At 47.2% G+C, this 25417-nt stretch overlaps 1 protein-coding gene across 1 annotated transcript in view; it reads left to right on the forward strand.

Moving 5' to 3' along the window:
• BAZ1B (bromodomain adjacent to zinc finger domain 1B) overlaps positions 1-24462 on the forward strand; it is a 75468-nt gene extending 51006 nt beyond the window's left edge. The window contains exons 11-19 of the mRNA XM_019546420.1: positions 3524-3622; positions 4067-4244; positions 5383-5568; positions 12965-13112; positions 14666-14813; positions 16897-17015; positions 19580-19731; positions 21542-21645; positions 22553-24462. Coding sequence (XP_019401965.1) covers positions 3524-3622; positions 4067-4244; positions 5383-5568; positions 12965-13112; positions 14666-14813; positions 16897-17015; positions 19580-19731; positions 21542-21645; positions 22553-22919 — 1501 coding nt within the window. The 3' untranslated portion in view covers positions 22920-24462. The remainder of the gene's footprint in view (positions 1-3523; positions 3623-4066; positions 4245-5382; positions 5569-12964; positions 13113-14665; positions 14814-16896; positions 17016-19579; positions 19732-21541; positions 21646-22552) is intronic.
• Positions 24463-25417: the final 955 nt, after the last annotated feature.

Below are 25417 nucleotides of genomic sequence, written 5' to 3' on the forward strand. Positions count from 1 at the left end.
ATGACTCCAAGATCCTTTTCTGCCTCTGCACTGATGAGAAGGGAGTTCCCCAGCCTGTAGGTATGGTGCTGGTTCTTCCTCCCCAGGTGCAGTACCTTGCGCTTGTCAGTGTTGAATCCCATCCTATTCTCGTCCGCCCACCCCTGTAACCTGTCTAGGTCCGATTGCAGCTTATTCCTCCCTTCTAGCGTGCCCACATCCCCCCACATCTTAGTGTCATCAGCAGATTTGAGCAGGGTGCTTTTTACTCCCTCGTCCAAGTCACTGATGAAGATGTTGGACAGTGCGGGCCCGAGGACCAAGCCCTGAGGGACACCACTGCCCGCATCCCTCCAAGTTGAAAATGACCCATCCACCACCACTCTCTGGGTGCGGCCCTTCAGCCAGTTGGCAACTCATTTGACTGTGTGAGTGTTGACACCACAGTCCCCTAGTTGTTTGATGAGAACGGGGTGAGAGACAGTGTCGAAGGCCTTCCGGGGTTGTTCTTCCCCAGGTGCATCACTTTGCACTTGGTTGACCTGAATCAGGCAAGTGAAAGAGAGAGATGTATGGAATGTCCCCAGCCCGGGATAGACAGAAGAGGATTTCTTTACAGTCCCCAAAAATTCTAGTCCTTACCCCCCTACCCCATTTCCCCTCCTTTATACAGAGATTCGGTGTGTTTCTGTTCCTAGTATATTGTTGTTCTCTTCCCCTCCCACTTGCCCCATACAAACACAAAGTGGGGGGCCAGGATATATCCCATCTCAAACTGAAATGTTCCTTTGCAGATGACACAAATTCATATAGATCAGGGATGGGCAAAATGGCAGATCCAGCCAGTAGCTGGACTCAATTTCCCAGCAACTCCTGCCTGTATCGCTCCATCAGGTTTCCATGGAGACCCCAGGAGTTATGACAATGCAGGGCCAGGTTCTCTGTGGAGAAGAGTGCGCTGGCAGGGCACATGGCTGGGTGGGGAGCTGCTCCAGGGTTGGGTGAGGGGTCTTGTGGGCTGGAGCCAGGGCAGAGCTGTGATCTAGTGCCCCAGGGGTGTGCAGGTTGCGGCTCTGCCCCAGCTCCAGCCCATGCTGTCACCGCTGCAAGATCCCAGTCCCAGCCCTGGAGCAGCTCCGTAACCAGCTCTGCAAGCGCTGCTTCACCTGGTCTCCATGGAGATGCTGGCCTCATGCTGTCATGGCCCTGCTGCTTCTGGGGTCTCCATGGAGACCTGGGAAATGCAGTCCACCCCAGGCCAGACTTTGCCTGCCCCGATACAAATGCTTGTCTTTGTTATGGCTCTTCCCTGGCCTCGTAGTCTAACTCTTAAACATTCTGCACCCTTTCCTCCTACACTGAATGCCACCGTAAGTACTTGGGTGGTTCATCTCGGGCATGGGTGGGCAAAATACGGCCCATGGCTGCCCCTGCAGTGCTCCATGTGGGGCTTAGTGCCCCCTGCTCCTGTTAGGGCAGCCTGTGCTGGCCCTGGTCCCACTGAACACAGCTTCTGCCAGGGTTGTTCCCAGTGTGGCTGCAGCCAGCCAGATGCTCCTTTGCTCCCCTCACTTCCCACAGGGAGGAGTGGGAGGAGGAGTGGCTGCTGGAGACAAGGGGAGCACAGCAGCACCTGGGCAGCTGCAGCCGCACCAGCAACAGCCCCACCGGAAGCTGCATGCTGGTTGGGACCTGGGTTGATGGAGCTGTTCCCCTCCCCTTGCCTCCGGCTGCAGCTGCTGTTCCTGCCTCTGCCTCTGACTCTGCTGTGCTGCCCTGGGCAGGCAGGGGGGAAACTTCAGTTGAGTGGCTCCTGTCACTCATCACACCAGGTGGGTGGAAGGCAGCTGGGGGCTAGAGGCGGAGTCGTATGCCTAAGCAGGAGCCATCTGCCTGAAGCTTCGCTTCTGCCCACCCAGAGCTGCATGGCAGGAGCAGCAGCTGCAGGCAAGAAGAGAAGAGCAGCCCCCGGGCCCAGGCAGCATACAGCTTCCTGTGGGTCTCTTCCCAGTGCAGTTGCAGCCAACTGGATGCTACTGTGCCTGCTTGCTTCCTGGTGACAATGCAAGCCTGGCCAGAAGCTGCATTGGCCAGGGCTGGCAGATGTGGGTGGGAGCACAGCACAGGTTGCCCCGGACAGGGCTTGCCCAACTGGGTGAGCTCTGCTGCATACTCCCTCCATCTTTTTCTCCCTCTCCTCACCAGCAGATTGCTCCCAGGCACTGCCCCCCCATACATGCACATGCCCCTCCACACACCTCCATACACCCCCCACACACACACACTTCCCTCAATGGAGTAGGGCATGCAGGGGGTGGCTTACATTTGTCCCACTCCCAAACACTGCTTCCCACCCACCCAAAGCTCCATAGGGAGTTTTGATGAGTTGTTGCATGGGGGAGGGATGCTGACCCAGCTCACAACAGCTCATCAAAGGTCCCTATGTGGTCCTTGGGGCCCAAATAATTGCCCACCCCTGATCTAAGGACTCCTCCAGGCATATAGTCCCACAAAACCCTTGTCTCTACTTCATTATTCTCAGAAATGCTCAGCTTTTCTATTGCAACAATTTCCATCTGAAACCCAGTTTTGGCATCTTTTCTCTGGTCTTCAAACAAAGGAGTTTCTGCTTAAATCTTGGGAGAGCTGGGCTGTGACAATTTTTCTACCAGTCTCAACTGGAAGAGGAATTCCACAGCACCTTAAAAATGAGGGTAACAAAACAACTGGACAGATTGGTCTCAACCTATACTTGGTTGTAATCTTATATCTGGCACAAAAAGTCTGATTCAGTGGTCCTTCAGTGGTAATGCCAGAGTGCTTCTGTAGCACCCTGCACATAGTATTCTCTAGGGTGTTGTACTGTTAGATTTGTGCAGTTGCACTAGCCCTAAAGCCTATGTTCAGAGAGGCTTGGGGGATGAGAATCTTGCACAAGCTTTCTCAGTTATTGTCACCAGCCTGAGTAAGAACTGCTGCACCTGCAAGAGTGGGTGACCTTAACAGGAAAAAATCTGTGAGCATCAGCAGTCACAGCTCAGACCAGACTCTTTGCTTTCTTATTTTATCAGCCCAAGGAAAATACTGAAGTTGAAGACTATACAAAGCATGTGATGAAATTGCTGTGCTATGCCATGTGTAACGTGCCAGTCCTTTCCGGCACATCAAACTGACGTTCATTTTACTCTAAAAGGCTATAATTTAGTGAATCTAGCCTTTGAGACAGATGGCTGTAAATTCAAATGCCAGTTGTAAACAAATCTAATCCAAAAAAAAAATCTGACATGAATAAAACTGGTTTTCTTTCCCATCTACTTTTTTCTTCATCTTGAATTTGGTTGGATCCAAGCCATGGCGTATGGAGTTGGCCTTAGTTAGGCCTCTTATGCCATCATAATTGGAACAGTTGATTACCATGCCTTGTGGAATTGGAAAATAGTTCACAAATACCTGTAAGTCAGGACTCATCCATGCCTATCTCCAGAGGAGGTTTTTGTATTGCCCGAGGGAGCAGAGCTGATGGTGGGCATGTCTTGTCTTACAGGTTTCTCTGTGATAGCCAGAAGGAGCTGGATGAGCTGCTGGATTCCCTGCATGCCCAAGGGATAAGAGAGAGTCAGCTGAGGGAGCGGCTGCAGAAAAGGTCAGACCACTCATCTCTTTGCAGGCTCTTTGTCCAAAGCAGGCACATGCTACGCAAATTAAATCTTGCTGCCATCACTGAAGCATTAAAGCAAGCCTGTATTCACGTATGCCCAAAAGAAAGGGGTAACAAGGGAGGTTGCTTTCCTTTGAGCCTGTTATTGCAAATTCTTGACAGATTAGACTTTCACTGATCTGAGATGTCCTGTATCTCTTAAACTGATCCAGTGACAGCTGGAAATAATAGGGGTCTGCTCCTCTATCTTCTAGAGGCAGGGCCACAGCTTCCTTTGAAAATGTCATTACAAGTTCTTCATTGCTGTAGCTGATAAAACCTGCATCTGCTTTGGAGCCGGGCTTACTTTGTTCTTCATACTCTATCCATAATGGGATACAGTTTACCTAGTGGCGTGGACATGTTCTAAAGTTCTCCTTGTTTTTCCAGATATCAGGATGTTGCACATTCTATCCATTTGGCTCGGAAACAGAACCTGGGCCTGAAGTCCTGTGATGGCAATCAGGAGCTGCTGAACTACCTCAGAAGTGATCTCATTGAAGTTGCCACGCGGCTGCAGAAAGGAGGGCTGGGATATGTTGATGTGACGTCAGAGTTTGAAACCAAGGTGAGAGAAGAAGGGAATTATACTTTAAGCTCATGTTCCGAGTATGAAAAATCTAGGACAGACAAAGACCAAATACCCAAAGCTCACGCTGTTCATGGGTTTCGGAACATCAGTATTTTCTCATGAACCAAAAAAGTGCATGAGAGAGTTCACCTCAGCAGCAATTCTAGCTTCTCTGTCAGTATTAGCAGGTTTCATGATGAGGGGTCACTTCTTGAAGACCCAAAAAATTGAAAACTTCCAGTTCAGGATCAGTCTTCTGGGCTTGGGGGAGTGGTAGAGACCTGCTTCTGAAAACAATGAAGACAGTGAGCTAGAGTGTGAATCTGCAGTGCATCCACTAATCACACTAATGTCCTGCCAGTTAGAGCACGGTAAGAGTACCTTTGCGCAAGGGAGCTTATTTAACTTGGTGTAAAGGCCCCTGACAGATGTTAATGTAAAGGTGTGATGGGATCTGATGTGGGATTCCAACAATTGTGTTTCCTGCCATGCCACAAGTGCATGGTAGGAAACATGATTGTGGGATCCTGCATCAGATCCCATTGTGCCAAATTGCTGATGCAGGGAAGCCCTGCTGTGGCTGGGAGCCCTGATCAGGTGCACATGGGAGTCTTGAAAGGCTCCAGAGTCTTCCAGAGACTGGGAGCACTTGCCACACGCTTAATTAAAGGTGTCCTAGGAATTGACCACAAAGTTTATTGCTCATTTTGTGTAATAACTTTGTGCTTATTCTTCATTTTATCATGCTATTAGTTGAATGAGCATCTGGCCAGGTCAGTAAAAATGTAATTAACCAGCTAATTGGATATTAAGTGTAACATGTGTCAGAGGCCTGTTTGGAGACTTAATGCAGAGTAACTAGTATACTGTAAATTTTTATGTGCTTGGTTGTGGAAGAAGAGCTCCTTGGTGTTGATTTATTTCTGGCTGCTGAAGTGACTGAACTGAGGAGCTGTTTAATGTTTACTAGATATCTAGTTATCATAGGAAAAAGCATATTAGAAATAAAAGGTTCTGTTTCTTTAGGCAGAAATGGTGCAGTGGCTGTCAGGTATCTATGCATATAGTGGTATATAGTATCGCTGTTGTGGAGGGTAAAGTCATATTTTCCATGGTTTTCTGCTGTCTCTAACAGGTGTATTCATTGGAGAACTTGAAAGATTTTGGAGAGTGTGTGATTGCCCTCCAGGCCAGTGTCATTAAAAAGTTCCTACAAGGTTTCATGGCCCCCAAGCAGAAGAGAAGGAAACATCAAGGAGATGACTCTCTTGCCAAGGCTGAGGAGGTTGATGAAGAGAAGAAAATGGCAGAAGAAGCCAAGGTATTGGTCACTGTAGAGTCCCTTACTGTGTTTTAAACAACTCTTCCTTCCATGGGAGAAATGCACCACATATTTCCCCTAAGTCCAGCATTACTTTTCTCACTTTCTCTGTGCAGTTAATTGAGTGTCATGGGGCTGAGTAATTTGCCCCAACTACAGTACAAAGTAAGAGTTTTGTTGAGATTAAGTTATGCTAGAGTACCTAAAGCTCTATTCCTCTCTTTTTGTCCCTCCTTAAAACCATTACGCTAGCCAGTGTTTTATTTCTTGGGTCCTACTGTAGTGCACAAGGAGTCCTGGACTCCCAACTTTGGTCAGATGCGCAGATAAGAGCTTATTTGAGAGTATTTTTAGAAAGTGTAATGGAAATGCTGTATCGCTTGAAAAAGACTAGTGAAGCAGGTGAGAGTTTCTTAATACCTTCACCAATGGAAAAAGCTGGGATGCTGAAGTTTCTTGGGCAGCAGGGGAATGTGATGCTGAGTAGGATAATATGCTACACACAGAGGAACAAAAATGAGGAGAAAACCGGAATGAGTAGGGAGACCCAGGGGATACTAAATTGAAGGTTTCACGCAACTTGAACTGCATCTGCCTACAATAGGGAAGCTACATGGCAGGAGTGAAAATGTGAGCTTGAGATGCAGGAGCCCAGGCAGGCTAACTCCCTTTCAGAAAGAGTTACTGTATGGAGAGGACACTGCAACCACTTGATCAAGAAGCTGTACTGGTGCTTTAGCTGAAATGGACCATCCAGGTACAGATGTGACATGGAATTGTGGAACTTGGCTTAGCAGGAAACTCGGTGAGATGAAACAAAACAATGAAGCTTACAAGTAGAAACTTGGACAAACAACTAGGGAGGACTATAAGAGTATTGCTCATTAGATGAAGCTTCGGTCACTGATTCGCTTCGGATGAGATTTGGCCCAATTTAGAGGCTGAATCTCTGAAGCCAAATCTAATCAGGAGAGTCACTAGTCTCTCTGAATTTGAATTGGAAGCCTCCAATTTGATTCAGAGAGATTCGACAATTCAGCTATAGACACAGTTTTATATGTTTGGGTTTGTTTGTTTTTTTTTTATGTACCTCAAGGTATCGGGCGCTTCCTGAATGCTGAGATGCTGGGGCGGATGGAGCATCCCATGGGAGCCCGGGGGGGGTCCCCTGTGCACTTGGTGGCAGACCCGCAAGTGGACTGGAAGTACTTCCAGTCCACTTCCAGGAGTGTGCGGGGGGACCCCTGCCCCTTGCCTTAGCGACTGGTGCCTCCTGGGTCTAGGGGGGCACCTGGGGTCCCCCTGTGGCTGATCACTGAGCTGGGGGAATGTGGGGTAGTCCTCTGCATGCTCAGTGGTGGACCAGAAGTAGTTCCGGTCCACTTCCAGGTCCCCAACCAAGCATGCAGGGGGCCCCCCCTGCACTCCCGTGGGACGCTTCATCCACCCCACCATCTTGGCATTCATGAGCTGTATCGGGTACCTCAAGGTATGTAGAAAAAACATATAAAGCTCTGTCTATGGCCAAATTTTCTATTTTTTATTTTTCCAAATCTGAATCAAATCTTCAGATTCTGATGAATTAAATCGGGACAGTGATCCAAATCAGCGAATTGAATCGCTGTCCCCCAAATCAAGCTGAATCCAAATCAAATACTGCCAGCTTCACACACCCCTATTTCTCAGGCATGCAGAGATTAAATCAGGAAGGCCAAAACGCAGTTGGAATTGCAGCTAGCAAGAGATATCATGGGTAACAAGAAGGATTTCTACAAGGATGTCATCAACAAGTGGAAGGTCAGGGAAAGTGTGGATCCCTTACTGAATGGGGGAGGCAGCCTGATGATGGATGATATGGAAAAGGCTGATGTGCTCAGTGCCTTTTTAATCTCAGTCTTCACAGGCAAGGTCAGCTCCCAGACTGCTTCACTGGGCAACACAGTTTGGGGAGAAGTTGAGTAGCCAACAGGGGTGAAAGAACAGGTTAGGGACTATTTGGAAAGGCTGGATGTGTACATGCCCGTGGGGCTGGATCCAATGTACCTGAGGTTGCTGAGGGAGTTGGCTGATACGATTGCAGAGCTGCTGCCCATCATTTTTGAAAATTTGTGGTTATTAGGAGAGGTCCCAGACAATTGAAAAAAGGCAAATAAAGTACCTATCTTTAAAAAAAGGGAAGAAGGAGGGAGGATCCAGGGAACTACATACCATTCAGCTTCACCTTAGTCCCTGAAAAAATCATGGAACATGTCCTCAAGGAATCCATTTCTAAACATGTGGAGGAGATGGTGAACAGTCGGGATGCCTGACCAACCTGATTGCCTTCTATGATGAGATGAGTGGCTCTGTGGATGCAGGAAGAACAACGGACGTGATATATCTTGCTTTTCATAAGGCTTTTGATATGGTCTCCCAGAACATTCTTACAAGCAACCTAAGAAAGTACGGGTTGGATGAAGGGACTGTAAGATGGATAGAAAATTGGCTGCATCATTGGGCTCAAAGGGTAATAATATTATTAGGAAAACTTTCTTATGAAGAGGGTAGTTAAACACTGAAACAGGTTACCCAGAGAGGTTGTAGAATCTCCATCCTTGGAGGTTTTTAAGACCCGGCTAGACAAGGCCCTGACTGGGGTGATCTAGCTGGGGACAATCCTGCTTTGAGCAGGGGTTGGACTAGATGGCCTCCTGAGGTCGCTTCCAACCCTCATTTTCTATAAACTGTGCAGTTCACTGTGGGGGATATGGGTTTCAAAATTGTCTGGCTTTGAAAAGTACTCCATCGTGGCTGACCTCAGTTCCCACTGAAGGCAGTGGTAAAAGCTCCAGTTAAATCAACCCAGACACTTCTGAAAATGGAAGACCACACAGCCTGTTTGCTTCCTAGGATGCATTTTCTTCAGTGCACTGAGCTCTTACCAACATTACTAAACCCTTGTTTGATGGGAGAGAAGTAATCTGTTGTGCTTGGAGTAGAGTTGCCAGAATTGGTGAGAATTCATACATCATCCAGGGCTTTTTGCAGTATTCAAACTAATTTTTTTTAATGTAGAAAAACAACATGTTATGTTCCAAATCCTTCTGTCCATTGCACTGTGGAGCCTTGATTTGCAAATGGGCAAATCATAAAATCCTGACGGAAAACTTAGCTCTAGAGGTGATTGTTCCTGGGATAGAAATGGCCTGGATCTCTCAATTGTCTGTATTTACAGTAATGTTTATGAGATTGTAAAGGTGCCTGTATCAAGTATGACACAGTTTTCACCTGTGTTCAGCAGAGTCAATTTTGGCATGGTTTCTGACAGGTTATAGGTGTAACTCTATGTAGACAAGGCTTTTAGTCATTCTACTGGCACCAAAGCAGAACCAGGCTTCAAAACTGAGGTATTTCCAACCCCAGGAAGATGAGACATTTTCTATAATGGTGTCAAATGAGCCACAGTAGTAAGTGTTAAAATGTGAAATCATTCTTCTCCCTCTAGTGGTGTTAAGTTGTCCTTTCCCTATGGACTGGGTCATGAAGGGTCATTTGTTAGAGCAAAGTCTAGCACGGTGGTTTTCAACCTGCGGTCAGCAGACCCCTGAGGGTCTAAGGGGTCTGCAAAAGATGACCATGATCAATCAAAAGTTTGTGAATACACAGTTACAATTCAAAGGAGTCTGCACCTCCATTCAAAATTGTTTAGGGGCCCACAGATGAAAAAGGTTGACAACCACTGGTCTAGCACACTTTGCTTCAGTGTGTGTTGAACTTGTGTTACCTCATGCATCTCAGAGTTGGGAGTGGAGATTTTTGGCACCTGTTGTTAAAAACAGGCTAATTTTCCTAATGTGGTTGAATTTCCTCTTGTATTAATGAAATGCTGTAAAATCTCTATGCTCCCACTTTGCAGATAAGCTGGAGAGATAGTAGGATAAACACGGTTTGGGGATGTGTCCAGCAGGGTTCAGATGTAGGCTGTTTTTTCCAGCACCACTTAGCTTGTCTAGGGTGACTGAATCCTGCCAGCTGTTCCAAAGCCAGAGGTTCAGGTTCGGCTGGAGCAGAAGACAAAAAAGTCTCTTGTTGCTCTTACTGTCCTGCCTGTGTCTCGGCAGCAGTTTATAACCCAGCCAGTGTAGTACTATCTCCGTCTAGCTGGGAATTACTTAGGCATACCTAGTCTTGTTTGGCATGTGCGTAATCAGTCTTCTCACCCTTGTTTACCTGAACCTTACTTTGTGCAATCCTAGGAAATGATCAGAAGGTGGCGTTGTTACGACAGCCTGGATCTTGAATGGAATTACAAAAATATCACTGTTTTGAAATGCAAATGAGTAGTAAGGCAGCTGCATCTCTTCTCCCCTTCCTGCATCAGCCTGAATTTAAAACTGAGTGCATTGTTGGTTTTGATGTAAAACTAGCTGTGGGTATAGCAGTAACTTACATTGTATGGCAAAACACTACAGGATGCAGCAGAAAAGCTACATTTTTCCCTCTGGCTAAAAATAGCTGTATCAGCATAGGTGTATTGTTGGTATAACTGCCTACATAAGGGCCTGTTGGCTGGAAAGCGTGCTCCTGACCAACATAGTGTTACCAGCAAAATTCTCACCTGGTTTAAGGCCTGACAACAAGCTGCTTGTTTCAGTTTTCATGATACATCCATCAGCCAGCTCCAGGGAAAGTACAAAAAACGTAACCACATGTTTTCTGTCCACAGAGCAACAGTGACCTGAGCAGACTGAATGGATGGTATATCACCCATCTTCTCTGCTGGTCAGTGTAAGGGAATAGGCAGGAGGTCTGTTAGCATTAGGTTTGGATGCAGTAGTCATGAAATGCAGCCAGGCTTTCCAAGTGCAGCTCAGCAACCAGTTAATCAATTCTTACTTGTTCACATGAGGATTTTTATAGCAGCAGGTTGCCAGTTGATAGATGTTCTTGTCTGCTTTTCATTTCTCTTTTCCAAGTCAGACGTTGAACTGAAGAATGACTAGGGAGCAAACCCTATTCCTTCATCCTTTGGTATTTTTTCTCTATTTGCCACCTTCCAGGCAGCAGGATGCATAGGTCACTTCACTGAACCTCCTGCACTGTGAAGTGCAGCAACAGTCTGAGCTCTTTCCAGACAGTACTGCTCCAGTGGCCAAGCCTCATAAAGCTTGGGAAGCAAAGCTAAAGATTTGTTGCATTCCACAGACTTGGGAAGAAAAATCTGAACAATATCTGCCAACAGCTTTTGCAGATTTATCTTGGCCCAGCCATTATCCACTATGTTAACAGCAAAAAATATGGAACAGTTACTTGGAAAATCAATTTTATACAGCATGCGAAGCACCTCAGCAATGTTCTGCAAGAAATGGCAGCATGCCCTGCAGTCTGCCACCACTGTTTTTTCTCTGCAGTTTTCCTCTGGCTGTCTGCTGCTTCAGGTACCACACCAGCAGCAGCGGCAAGGCTATTAGGATATTAAAACAGTTTGCGTGTTTTTCCAAGCATCTAATACACACTGTGCTTCCTTGAATTCATGGGGAGGAGAATGTGCAACTCTGCAAAAATCATGGGTTTTGTTTGGCTCCTAAATTGCTGTCAGCTGCAGAGTTTTTAGTTTTTTTTCCCATCTGACACTTCACTGTTTGTTTTTCATTCTCCTGGGCTAGAAGAACATTAACTTGAGTCCTATTATGTCCCTGTCATGACTAGACCATCGTCTCATTTGTTGTGAAGCAGAGGATTAGTGTTTTAATTGAACACACAGTGGCTCTGTATTGCTCCTCTGTTCTGGTGCATTTCCGCTTTGCCGTAACTTTGTTTCGAAGCCCCTGGTGCTGAGCTTAAGATTTCACACATGGCTTGCTCTGTGTAGACTCCAGTGATTGAGCTGGTGCACATCTCTGTTTCTATTGCTCATTTTCTACTTTGCAAACTAGTGTTAGGACTTCCACTATACTGAATTAATCTTGTCTCATTTGAAAGTAACTGACTTCATATGTGGAGCTCAGAACTCCTTGCCTTGTCGAATGTCGTTGTCGCTGATGTAACTGTCACTCATTTGCCAACTAAACAGTGTTGAGGGCAAACTATCTGATGGATCTTACTGATGGACTTGGGTCTTGAGTAGCTCACAAGTGTCCACTGGAGGGCAGCACAGACTGTCTGAGGCAGCCAGGACCAGAACTGAGTGGGCCTAGCTGCCTTGTAATGTTCATCCTACACTTAAGGGTGCTGTTATGTCTGGGGTGGGCGAAATGCTGGTTTCAGCCCGTGGCCAGACTCCATTTCCTGGCAGCAGCAGTTCCTTCTGGCTGCTGTTGCTAGACTCAACCCCCCTTGCAGGCCACCCCAGCCTGGCTGCCCCACACCTGTTACCAGGGGCAGGAGCCATGCAAGCAGGGTGCACAGCCAGGTGGTTGGGATGGGACCACAGTCCAGCGGGGAATGGCGGTTGCATAGCCAGGGGTTGGGATGGGGCTGCAGTTCAGTGGGGAGCAGCACCGGAAAGTGAGATGGGTGGGCAAGGCCAGGGAAACCAGGATCTTGGGACAGTGACAGCATGGGGCTGGGGCAGAGTTGTGATGTGCTCTCTGCATGTCGCTGCCTACAGAACCAGGACTCTGCCCCAGCCCTGCACTGTCACGGCCTCGTGATCCTGGGGTCTCCATGGAGGCCAGCTGGGAGCCATGTGGGCAAGGTGTGTGGCTGGGCAGGAAGGTGCATCTAGCACCAGGATTTTGGGGTGGTGATGGTACAGGGCTAGAGTCGGGATGGAGCCACGATCTGCTTCCTGCATGCCCCTGCCTGCAGAACCCTTGCCTGTCACAGGGGTTTGCAGGCAGCAGATAGTGGCTCTGCCCTGGTTCTGGCCATACCTCTACACTGTCACTGCCCCAAGGTCTTCCCAGCCTTGCTGCTGGATACTGCACCCTGCTGGCCTGGGGTGTCATCCCAGCCACGCGCCCTGCCTGTGCGTGTCCCACCCCTGGTGATGGGTGCAGGGCAGACGGGCCAGGGTGCCTGGGCAGCAAGGCTGGGTCTGGCAGAGGCAGCCAGAAGGAGCCGCTGCTGCTGGGAAATATGCCTACAGGCCATATTTTGCCCACCCCTGTGCTATGTCCTTTATTTTGTTAGACTGACAAGTATTGTGTGTTAAACGTTTAGGGTAAAGAAGGTAGTGGAGTTTGCATAGGTCATGAAATGTAAAAAAAAAAAACTATAGTGCTCTGAATTAGATGCTGGGATCAGTGAGGCAAGAATAAATCTCAAATAAGGCTCATGAGATTGTGTGAAAAGGAAAAAAATACAATAGTTGAATTACAGCTATTCGGGTTCCAATGAAGGGACGTAAAAAGTCTTCAGACAATAGTGGGTCATGTCTTGTACTTTGTTTGTAAATGGATAGTTCTGTCATTAGGTTGCATCAGCCGTGGAGAAGTGGAAGGCAGCCATTCGTGAGGCTCAGACCTTCTCCCGTATGCATGTGCTGCTTGGGATGCTGGATGCCTGTATCAAGTGGGATATGTCTGCAGAGAACGCCAGATGCAAAGTGTGTCGCAAGAAAGGTGAGTATCCTGGCCCCATATCATGCCTAGCAGTTGGAAGTTCTGCTGTCTCTGCTTATGCAGAAGGACAGCGTTTAATTATCATCAAGTGCTACAGTTGATTGTGCTTTAATTCTGAATATCAGGGCACAAACACTGAAAAGCACAGATCTCCCAAGAGCATTTAAGACTTTTTTCATTTAGGGTTGGCTTAGGAGCTGTACTGGAGAGCTCCTCTTTTGAACATCCCATAGACACAAACCCTTGACACACAAATGCCTCTTTTATAATAATTAACCCTCCTGGGCAGAGTTTTGTGTGGACTTAGTGCTGTCCTACAAAACCTGGGATTCATCACAAACACCAGCAAGAATTCACTAAAATGTTAGTGATTGGAGGAGCTTGTCGTATTCCTATATCCTCTGTGCAGCAACTTTAGGCTGCAGTAGTGGTGAAGCTTGTACATATTAGAAGCCCTTGTACATATTAGTGTCCTTCCGTCTGTTCAAAGGAGACCGTCTGAAAATGATTCTTTGTCTTTATTCGTACCAAGCACATTTCTGAGTTGGAATTTTCCCTGGGTCTGTGAAACTTGGGAGTTAAGCCTATCTCTTGTGTAGGGAAGCAAGAAGAGGGCTGGAGAGGTTAATGCTCCTTTGTGACTGAAGGGGAGAGAGCAAAGTGGGATTATGCCAAGTAGATTATTCATGCTGTCCTGTCTGCTGTAGTGGGGTGGAAGAGCTGGGAGAAAGCATCTCCTTGCAGCTGTTTTTCACATGAGAGTGCAAGAGAGGTGACACAATGTGCCCTCTGCTACTACTTTTAACAGGGTTGGGGAGGAAATCAGCCAGGGCCACTAGTGTCCACCTTGCATATAGAGGAAGATGTGTACCTGGGGTGGTCCCTAGTTTGGTGGGGAAGGGGAGGGATCACCTACCACCAGGAGTCACCCCTCCACAATGGGTGGAAGACCAGTAGCCACCCTCCTCTCACCTCCCTGAGAGAAAAGTTTGATAGCATGTACTATCTCAGCATACCTCTTGTCTCAGTCTGTATCTGTGTACAGAACAAGCTGAGCTCCAGAGACGTGAGCAGGACGCAGAAACAGGGAGAGCTTTGTTTTCTGGACAGACTTGGTGCTTTTTCTCATTTGCCAGAGGGCTGTGCTCATGGTCTTTGCACACGCAAGACTGGCTTTGAGAACTAAGTTAAGAGGAGGCTTACTTGGCATGTTAGCAGGGATGAGAAGCAACTAGATGAGATGACCTGTTAAACAGCTGCAGTGCCTTCCTGCATTGCAAGGGATCTCCCAAGGCAATGGAAAAGCTACTTGGTTCCTCTCTGGCAGAAGGTGCCCAAGCTGAGTGAAGCTAAGTTCCAGCAGGCAGGAAACTCCTTGTATCCTAAATATTGATGTTTGCAATGAAGCAGCAGAACTGTGGTACAATGGCAGTGTTGTGAGGGGGCGTTGTCACCTTCTACCTTTGTCTCTGTCTCTTCTTATGGTAGCTACTGCAGCTGCAGGTGTCTGGGACCGTGGTACTGAACTTCATGCATGGGCTCTCTTTTCCTAGGTGAAGATGACAAGCTGATCCTATGTGATGAGTGCAATAAAGCCTTCCACCTGTTTTGCCTGAGACCGGCACTCTATGAGATACCAGATGGCGAGTGGCAGTGCCCAGCGTGTCAGCCCTCTACTGCCAGGCGCAGCTCTCGGGGCAGGTGAGAGACCCTCCTTTTCTTTGAGTGCTCCTTTTCTTGGAGCACAATTGTAAAGAGGCCCTGAGAACTGGGGCCTCTTTTCGTGAAGAGACCAAAGCGCCCTTAATCAGTAACTGCTTTTAGAGGAGTGGAATACCCAGATTACCTGATGGCACTTGAACAATAGGAGAGCAATTTTTTCAGGCTGCTCTTACATTAGAGCACCTGTGTTGTACTGACCCGTGATACTTTGAGGGGATTAAATAAATAACTTCACTGTAGCAGTAAAAAAAAAAAAAAAAGAAAAAAAAAAAAAAGACAGGTTCTCTGCATTAAGAAAGGGCTGCAGTTAAAGTGGTGAAAATCATTTGGCACTAAATACATCCTTGCTGCCTTCCACTGGAGATGAGTTACCAGCATTTTCCCTTTTACTGGACTAGCAGCCAATCTGGGACATTTAATCTGCATTCTCTTACTAAACACAGAAGGTTGAGTACAGTTTCTCATCGATGTATGTAAAGCCTCCTGGCCAGCAGCACCTTATTGCTTGCCTTGGAAGCTATGGCAACAATCCTCTGGGGGCTTGTACTGTAGTGAATGTCATTTGGGAGGAATCTAAGCTCTACCAAGCAACATCTATCAGCCATTGGACTCCAAATGCAGCTGCTGGACCCTGCATAGAACAGTGTTTGGTTCCAGTCTTGTCAGGAACTGGGGGCTGGGCATAAGGGCACTTAAAATGGATTTCACTCCACCACCATGGGAGTACGTCATCTTCTAATCACGGCCATTTCTAGCATTCACACTTATGCCAGGAGCATGAATATTTAGACATCCTCCCTTTCAGGGTGGTGATGCAACAGTAAGTATATTAGACTTTCCTGCAGGTGGTATATGGCCCTAAAAGTATTAATTACTCTTTGGGCACTGCCTAAAAGGAGTTTATCAGGCTTGTTCTGAAAGGGCAGGGCTTTAACACAGCTGTTCTAGTCTAAGATCACAGTTACTTTGATGTGGCAGAGTCATCTGCAAGCTGCTGGGTTGCTGGATGAGAGCCATCAGGTGGAGTAACACCTGTCTTATCTATTTTCTACTTTATTATTCTCAGCTGGAACAGGAGAAGAAAAACACTGGTCTTGGAACAAGCTTCCAGCTCTTCCAGTGTTGCAAAAACTTAAATCTTTTATCCATTTAATGAATGTTTTGGATTTTACTTGTACCTTTCAGAAAATTTAAAATTGTAGCTCCCACAGCCACGAAGTCTGTGCACAGATGCTGTAAAGGCATCAATGTAGTGTTTGTTTGTGGCTGGAATTAACATGTTACATGAACAAGACTCCCTATAGAGCATGTGAAAGCGGTGCCACAGTGGGAGGGAGTGGGAAGGGGCTGCAACAACAGTCTTCTCCCAAAAACTTTTTATGGTGCCGTTTTTAATTGTAGCTTCTCTGATCTGAGAGCCTGGCTATTCAGTGCCCTCATCCTTCTCACCCCATTACTTCTTGAAATTTCATTCCCTATTACATCTTGTATCCCAACAAATTGAGAGAGATTCAAAGAAGGGCTGACTGGCCAGGTGTTTAGAAAGACTAATAAGGCTATCTCAGGTAGAATGAGTAGACTGTAACTATTTCTGATATTCTTATTCAACAGCAATATTTTACATGCATAAAATGTGTACATATTTGCTCAACATAAAGCACTTGTCCACCTCAAGGACCAGCAGCAGCAAATGAGAAGTGTTAAATTCATTTCAGTTGCGCATATGCCTGCGATGACTATGGAATGACAAAAGCAGCATTTTGCCATATAAGGGTTCAGCTGTAGGGGTTGACAGAATTCAGACCAAATGTTAAACTTTCAAAGCCATAGCCTGGGAAGTCGCAGGAGACTCTAAATGCCTTCTCAGCCCTAACTATAATGTTATACCCTCTTTGACCAAGAACAGATTGCTCTGTCACAAAGCAGTGTGAAAATAAGTGTTTGTTTTAGCTTGTTGTGGTCAGAAAGTCTGGGTGTATTAACAAACTCTCAGGGTCTAGGCAATCTAGGCTTTGGGGTTTTTTTGCCCAGAGTATCTGATGTTGAATTATTTTGCCTGTAGGAATTATGCAGAAGATTCTGTTGAAGAGGAGAGTGAAGAAGGTGAGGAAGGTTCCGATGAGCAAGATGCTGAGGAAGAAGAGGAGGAGGAAGAAGATTATGAGGTTGCTGGACTGAAATGTAAGTCTGTCTACATGGTAAAGATGCAGCAGATCACAGTAGAACCTTTTCTTTCTCCACACACAGATCTGTGTCCAAGCTGAGGCTCTTGTCCTAAGTGTGGAAGCTTATCTTCAAGCTTTGGTATATGAGAGACAAAGCTTCAGATAAAGCTGCACTCATGCGGTTAATATATACAGATTTTGGAACTGCCTGTCTTTGAGCTGATGTACTATTTAAATGGCTGCCTGTACTGTGTCTATCACAGAACAGCAAGAAGCACAAAGGAGTGGGGGCATTCAGGCATTCCATTGCCATCCACACTCCTTTGGGCACAGCTGAAGCCATTAAAATTGCTTCTAAGCCATCAGCAGGGCCTGCAACAGGGGAAGGGCTAGCAAGAAATAAGATTTTGAATGCAGGTAACTAAATTATGAAAAGGTTTTTCAGTTTGAAATGGGACAGAGTTACAGTAATGAACCCAGAGAATGAATTGCAGGCCTCCTTTCTCCACCCCTCCCAAAATGCAGGGCTAGGATATCTTTTCTAGAATAGGGGTGGCTTTCACAGGCCTGTAATTTGCCTTCATTTGCTAGTCCCTAGAGAATACTTGCCATTTGGGGTGCAGCTCACTGCCGGGTCCCTCGGTGCACAATGAAAATTAACTTGAGATGTGCCTGGGCTCTTTCCTGGGCAACTGAGTGGGCTTCAAAATGGCTCTCTGCAGACTCTCATTATGTGATTTGTTTTTTCTCTCTCAAACACAGCCCAGCTTTTCCCCCACAATTCACTTTGTTCATTCAGTGGGGGATTTGACATTGTTGCACCAGGTTTGATCAGAAAGCATGCAATTTAAAGAGCTCTTTGAAATGCAAGCAGACACCATTTGCTTTCAGTTAAAACATCACTGACCATAGCCCTCTACTGATACCAGTGGTGGAATTCAGTGACAGACTCAGGACATGTTTCAGTGTTCTCCAGGGGTCTCTGAAGAGTTATGGGCATTCAGGCTTGCTGTTTCAGCCTTGCATATTGCCCCTTTTGTTTAATATCTGGGGTGTTCCTTGATACTCTAATGTAGGTCAGTCTTTGTTCTATGAAGTATCCATGTCCACGCTTGGAATCTGTTCAGCCCTTCTTGCCTGCCAGGGCCAGGACCAAAGCCAGGGTTTTCAAACAATAGCAAAAGAGAGTTTACTGTCACTAAAAATAAAGCATTAAACTCAACCCCTAGCTTTGAGGGGCATTAGCATGGAAAGGTCATTATAGAAAACTTCTTATTTTAATGGAGAAGTCCTCTTTAATCCTTGTGTAGCATTATCCTAAGGGATAGAATATAGAGTGTTGGATTGTCAGACATTTAACACATGCTGCAAATTTGACACGCAAGCAGGAGCAACACTGTACAGACGTGCCTCTGCCCTCACACACGCTCCTCCTGCAGGGGGCCTGGCAAGATGATTTATCAGCCAGGCCTGGATTAGAGGCCACAAGTGAACTACAACAGCATTCATGACCAGGTGGAAGGAGCTAACCCTGGAAGGAAGGCCAGCACACACCCCCAGTACACAGGGGTCATGGGGGAAACTTAAGACAGGAGACAGTTCGTCACCACATTTGCATTCCCCTCCGTTAAAAACTGTGACAGGCAGGCTGACAAATGGGCAAAAAGCATTTCTCTGGAACATCATGCACCAGCCCCAATACCGGGGAATAAAATTCCATTGTTTACCAATTCTGGCACATGGAGCAGCTCCGTGCTGGAGTAACTCGACACCCCTGTGTGCACACAGTTAGCTTTTCAGGGAGACTTAGCAACTGGCTTATCCTGCTGTGTGGGCCACTTGTAAATGCTTGTAAAGGCACCTGCTCAGGCAGCCACACTCTGGCAGGGAGCAAGTGGACAACAGGAGAAAGCACAGTATTTCAACAGATTTGACTTGAATGCTTTCAAGGCTTGCTTTGCATCCCTCCATGCCTTCCCCACATCCTCCCAAACAGGGGCTTGGCACTAAAATCCAGGGGCTGAGAGACTTTCTGCTTTAACAGTGCACGAAGGTTTACCTGCACCAAGATATTCCTAAATCCCTCCCTGAAGGAGGGGGTCTGTTTGTTCCTGTAGTCGTTCTTAAGGGACATCTTGCCAGCAAATGATGGCTTTTCTGGTAAAAGAGTGTTTGCCCACACATCTCACTGGGACAAGAACTGTGAGGAGTGTGGTAGATTATAAGTATACCGGAAGGCTGGAGGTTTTGTGAGGTGGGAGCTATTATTCAGTTGTGAGGTAGTGGTGCTTGTGAGACCTTATGCTACAATATGATTGGGGCAGAAGTGGTGTATAGTCTCCACTCCACTGCTGAAGAGCACCAGGCATCTTGTAGTTCTCAGAGATTAGGTGCTTAGTTCTTGCGTCTCTGAGGGAAGTCTTTTCAGCAGCTTAGGGGGATGTAATACTTGAATTCTAACGTGAGGAGGAAAAGAGAGAAGCTGCAGAACATATGTCCGTTATCAGCTCTGTTTCTGTGTTTAGAGAATGTGCGTTTCTGTCCACATCCTTCCAAAATGAACCTGTGGTTGATTTTCAGTGAGACCCAGGAAGACAGCCAGGGGCAAGCAACGCATGTCTACATATCCTTTAAGGCAGGGCAGGCACCAAAGGAAGAAGCAATTGCTGCACACCACCAGGGGACCGCGGCAGCAGGCCACACCTGTTAATGGAGCAGACGTTGATGAACTGGTAAGAGCCAAATTGTCCCCAGGAGGCTGCTCAAATCATGAGTTATAAACCAAACAGGTGTCATACTTCCTCCCCCTCCTTTTCCCAAAGAAATGCTCTGCATTGTATTGTGAAATCCACAAAGGGCCAAGGTCGGGCTAACAAAGGAAGCATATCCTTAAGGGCCCAGTACAAACGGAGAACAGATATGCCAGGCATCCTTCCCCAGCCGCTTTCACACATTGTCCCCCTTGATTAGCAGGCAGCCTGCAGCTTGTTAAAGGGTTTTAAATAGTATCCATGTGTCTCTGCAGTGAGGTGGGGGGAAGAGGGGGTCCTGGATGGTGATAGAATGCCAGCAATGCAGGACCCTCACTCCCTGGGCTTGGCTGTTTTCTGACAGTTGTTGTCCTTTCGGTCACTCCCCAAACTCCAGGACATAATTTAGTTGGTTTAGGTTTCACTTGACATTTAAAGAATCAAACCTTGTGCGTTTGAAGATAGCTGGTCATGAGTGTGTGCACATGTACACACATGCATGTCATAGGTAGGGTGGAACTGTAGGACTGTGTGCTGACTCCTGGGGAATGCCACCACTGGGGATTCCTGGGCTATTGGCACTCTAGCACCATGGTGCAAGTCGCATGCACATCTGGCAGGTCTACCGTCTGATTGGAGCCCAGCATTGATAGTGCTGCTGTTCTGTTCTGTCACTTGGAGAAAGGAACTGAGCCCAGCAGTGTTCTGCTTGGTCTTTAGGCTCAATTCCTATTGCGTATGGGTGCCTGGCTGGTGTAAAAGAAGGGCCAATAGCTTCAGTTTTCCTTTCACTGGTCTAACAGCACCAGTTTCTACTGGTCTCTGTAGAAAGCAGCATGCTCTTAGCCAACTGGCCCCACAGCCAAGCAGAAATGGCCTTGATTCAAACAGCAGGGGCAGGGAACTGGGGCCTTGGCATAATGTCTTACCAGACAGCCGTGCACTCTAGCCCTTCAGGTTGGGAAAGAGGTCCTGGTAGATGTCTGACTACTTTCTCCCTGCCCCTCTCCCCAGCATGAAGCTGGCTCCTTGGCAGTAGCACTGGAGGGGGACATCCCAGATCTCCCCATGCCAGTGTGTGTGCAGAGATATGTCCAGAGCACCAGCCATAGCTAAGGTGTAGAGTCCAGTGTAGTGGTTACTGGCCTGCTACAAATCGCTAGGCAAATGGCTGACCTTACATGTTTCTCCAGTATAGCACAGCTCAGGGCCATCAGCTGCTGTTTGGTATTTAAAATGGCATAGTAGCCTCTGCAGCAGGCCTGTTAATACAGCCGCACAACTGTGTTCTTCCTCCTTGCCTGTTGCGTGCTGTCCACCAGGGGGTGTGGGAAGGGGCGGGGGGTGTCATGCTCCATTTGCTGTCATTTATTCTTTGGCTTCTTGCTTCAACCATGCTGCCTTTGAACCTCTTTTGAAAAAAGCTCACTGCCCCCTGGAAAAAGGGACAGGCTGCCTGTAAACTATTCCCGTCAAAGCGTTTGGACAGGGCTCGTGTTCTGTAACCCAAGCTGCCACAGCATTTCTTGGCTGTTACCATCAAAGCTCCCGCAGCAGAGTGGTTTTGCTGCTTGATTGTTGCAGGGCATCATTGGGTTTGAAAGACTTAAGCTTTAGTTTTTATGGTGGTATCACTTCTCCCCAACACAGTAAGATACTAACTTGTAAGTGAGAGGATTGAAAAGAGAAACTTTAAGACATTAGCTTCCTCTGCCCAGAAACTGTTTGGCTAGTCCTTAAACCACAAACTAGTTTTCCTTCTTGTAATGGCTCCCTTCATTTGTGTGGCCAGGTGCTTCAAACAAAGAAGGTGTCACGTCGCCAGAACCTTGAGCTGCAGAAGTGTGAGGAAATTCTCAACAAACTCATTAAGTACCGCTTCAGCTGGCCTTTCAGGTGAGGCACCTGGGGCTTCCTCCTTTGTCTGTACTGTCCTCTGATCTCTCTAGAGGAACTTGAAGAGTCAAGGGTCAATCTTCATGCCCTCACAAATCCACAGTTACTAGCTCCCCCTAGTCATGAGGCCTGGGGTTTAGAAGTGGGCTACTTAGAGGGAGAGAAAGGGAGGTGGGTGTTTTTTACAGTAGTGTCCCCTGTGCTCACTATAGTCAAGATCAGTGATTCTTAACCTTTTTTGTACCAGGACTCCATTATAAACATCAATGGCCTATCCCAACCCAGTAAATTGTAAAGTAGAAAACAACCCCTGGCTCTGCCGGTCCCGTGTCCCCATTCCTCCCAGCCCTGTTGGTGTCCCTTCATTTCTAACCCACCGCCCCCAGGCCACAGCCCCTCCCCCCCAGCGTATGGGGCAGGGGGTGAGTGTGTGGGGTGGGGGTTTTCATGGGGGGTCACCTGCCCCCCAGATTTGTGCACCCACAGCAGGTACTGGGCTGCAGCCTGTCTGGACCAGCATGAGCAGGAGCTGCCTCCACAGCCTAGCAGGCAGGACTTGGCATGGGATGGTGGAGCAGGGCAGTAAGACTCATTCCTGCTGCCACTGGGACCCCCACGCCAGCCGTGTCAACAGCAGCAAGAGGAGTAACAGATGAGTGGGGGGTGGGCGTGTGCTGCCAGGCTGCAGCTCTACCCCACCACCATGGCCTGGCTACCGCTGTGCCCCTTAAGCTGCCTGCACTGCCCTTCACCTTCCCTCCAGGGTAGAGCTGTGTTGCTGGGAGCTGCAGGCCTGTACTGGTGGCTGGTTTTTAGTAGGCTTGGGTTTCTGTACTTTTGGCATCTAAATAGCACTAATGCCTGGCACTAATTTTTTTTCTCGTCTTTGTGACTCCTTCCTCGACAGGGAGCCAGTGACCACAGAGGAAGCTGAAGATTATTTTGAGGTCATCAGCAACCCCATGGACTTCCAGACTATGCAGAGCAAGTGCTCCTGTGGCAATTACCGCTCTGTGCAGGAGTTCCTCTCTGACATCAAACAGGTGTTCTCCAATGCTGAGTGCTACAATCAGAACGGGAGCCATGTATTGTCCTGCCTGGAGAAGACAGAACAGTGTTTGATTGACATGCTGCACAAACACCTGCCTGGCCACACATACACCCGTAGGAAACGCAAGAAGCTGTCTGCCAGACGCCAGGGACTGGAAGAGCAGGAGGGGGACAGCGAGCCAGAGGCCATTGAACATTCCAGGGGGCGGAAGAGAAAGAAATGAGGGACAGGGAGACGAAGGGGAGAGACAGAGCTGGAGCAGGCATAGTGGTGCTGCTGGGCAGCAGGAGTGGCTGGCTGAAGGGAGCTAGGAAGCAGCAGATACTTCTTTACTAATCCAGCCTTTCCTTTGACTGGTTCTAGATTTAATTTTTCTGTAACTTCTGGAAGTATTTGGTCATCCCTCAGGTTTGCAGAGATGACTTACTGCTTCCAGCAAAATACACACAACTCTTATGGGATGGTCCTGTCAGCAACGGTGGGAGGGCAAAGACCAGGGCAAGAGAAAGAACTGGCGGAGGCCTCATTGGACAGAGGAGTGTGAAGCCTACAACATTTTGGGGCACAGGTGGCTTTCTCAGAATGGAGCTGCTTCCCTTCCCCCCCCCCCCCCGCCTTCAGCTGAGCAGCCAACGCTGGAGCACTGTGGGACCTCCTGCCATCTGCTGCCTGTGATGTGAAACCAGCCTTGATCTAGCATGGGGAGGGATCATATTGCTTCACAGAAGGACTGGGCGTGATCAGGCCAATGGGCTGTTAGTTCTTGTATGTATATATTTATATGGTGTTAATTCTGAGCCCCCAGTGAAGGGCTGTGTAGAGCAAGCAAGTACTTACATTTATGGAAATATGGCTTTCACCAGCATAATACAAATTGGCTTCAAGGTGCTCTTGCTTTTCTCCTCTGTCTCTTCTCGGGAGTGGTCTCCTGAGGTCGTGCTCTGAAAGGCTTGTCCTTTCTTCTGAGCATGGGGCTCCCATGTGGCTGTGGTAAAGGAAAGACGGTGGGTTTCCTTTGCCACCTTTAAACAGCACATAATTATGTAGCCCTTTTGAGCAGGTGACCCAAATACCACAGATGTATCGGAGAGCGTTTTATTCCACACGTCCCATAGAAAAGCTATGGTGGGAAGAGGGTGAGCAGCAGGAACTTGTTCTGTGTAACTTTTTAAATTCATTTTCTAGTTATTAAAAGTCGCTTGTTTCTAGCAGTGATGTTGTACAAAGAACATCTTGTAAGATACTGTTGTCTTGCTTTGGCACATGTACAGTTTATATGAGAACGTGTTAGTTTGCTTTATATTCCACCCTCTCCCCCCTCTCCCCCCAAACACTTGTTTTCTTTTCAATAGCTAGAGTTAAGCAGGGAGATTTGTTTGGGAGGGGGTGGGAGGTGTTCTCTAGACTTGCTCTCGTGTCCTTTTTATAGTAATGCCTCCACTAGTTCAGCTTCCCTTCCCCAAGCATCCACCCATCTGCCTTGCCTGCTTTCACGTGGCAGGTGGAAGGACTGTGACCCCTACTATGGTGGCTGCCTGGTGGGGAAGTTGGGCCTTGTTGGAGAGAACAGGAAGTTGTTCTGCTGTGTATCCTCAGCAGGTTATGCCACTTTGGATGGTGGCTTCTGTTTAATCATTTTTATCACCTCTCTCTTCCTATCATGACAGGTTGTGATCAGACAAAATCAGGGTTTGAACTTCTTATTGTAGAAATCTTTTTATTTGGAGCAAAGGAGGCTAGTTCATTTTCTCTTCTGATCTCCCTCACTCTCAATCGGGGGGGGGAAAAAAAAAAAAAAAAAGGAAAAAAAAGCTGGTGCAACTGCTCAGATTTGAGAATAAAAATGCTAACAAATTGCAGCCCACTGTTTTGTACTCTTGTCAGACCCCAGACACTTGTTGGATCAGTTCTGGACTAACAGTCACTGTTGTGAGATTGCAGCAGAACCTCCAGTCTCCTCTTCTCCCCTCTTCCCTCCGGAGTCCTACCTTCCTACCCCAAAAATAGCACTGATGTTTGTACTTGGCACCCCCCTTTGAAGGCTTTGTTTTGTCTTGTTAATATTGAACATTTTATGCAGGTCCTACACAGTGAAACCTTTGGAACTGTACATTTTTTTTTTTTTAAGATAATTGTCATGGGGGAGGGGGGTTTCTGCTAAGGGCTGTACTTGTAATAATTTGGAAATTTAAAAATAAACATTATGTACTTGTGTTTGTAAAATGACTGGTAGAGAATCCTTGTGTGGCATGTGTCTTTGCTTAGTTGGTGGTCCATGATTGCCACAGGGAAGAGTTGAGTGGAGACTCCATACTACAAATAAATGGAGCTAATGTCAAAAGAAGAGTAAGCCACATCATCCATTGAGCATTGATACAATTCTCTGATGCTGTCCTTTCAGAACTTAATAGTCCAGTCTTACTGCTACTAGCTCTCCAACACGACTGTAATTCAGTTTGGGAAATATCTCCCACTACGTGCATCTCCTTTCCAGGTGTCTAGACCTTTTTTGAGAGACCTATATTCCAGACTAAAGATGATGGTTCCATGGTTAAGGGGTTACCATGGGTCACCCAAATTCCAGGCTTAACTCCTTGCTTCCCCAGGGACCTTGGAAAAAGTCAGTCCATCTCTTTGGTCTTCAATTCTGCACTTTCAAATGAGGAAAATTGCACTTACCTGGCTCAGAATAGGTAAATGAACTGAAGAATGGGAAGTGCT

This window comes from Crocodylus porosus, unplaced genomic scaffold (genome assembly GCF_001723895.1).
Source record: "Crocodylus porosus isolate Cpor-Errol unplaced genomic scaffold, CroPor_comp1, whole genome shotgun sequence".
Lineage (NCBI taxonomy): Eukaryota > Metazoa > Chordata > Crocodylia > Crocodylidae > Crocodylus > Crocodylus porosus.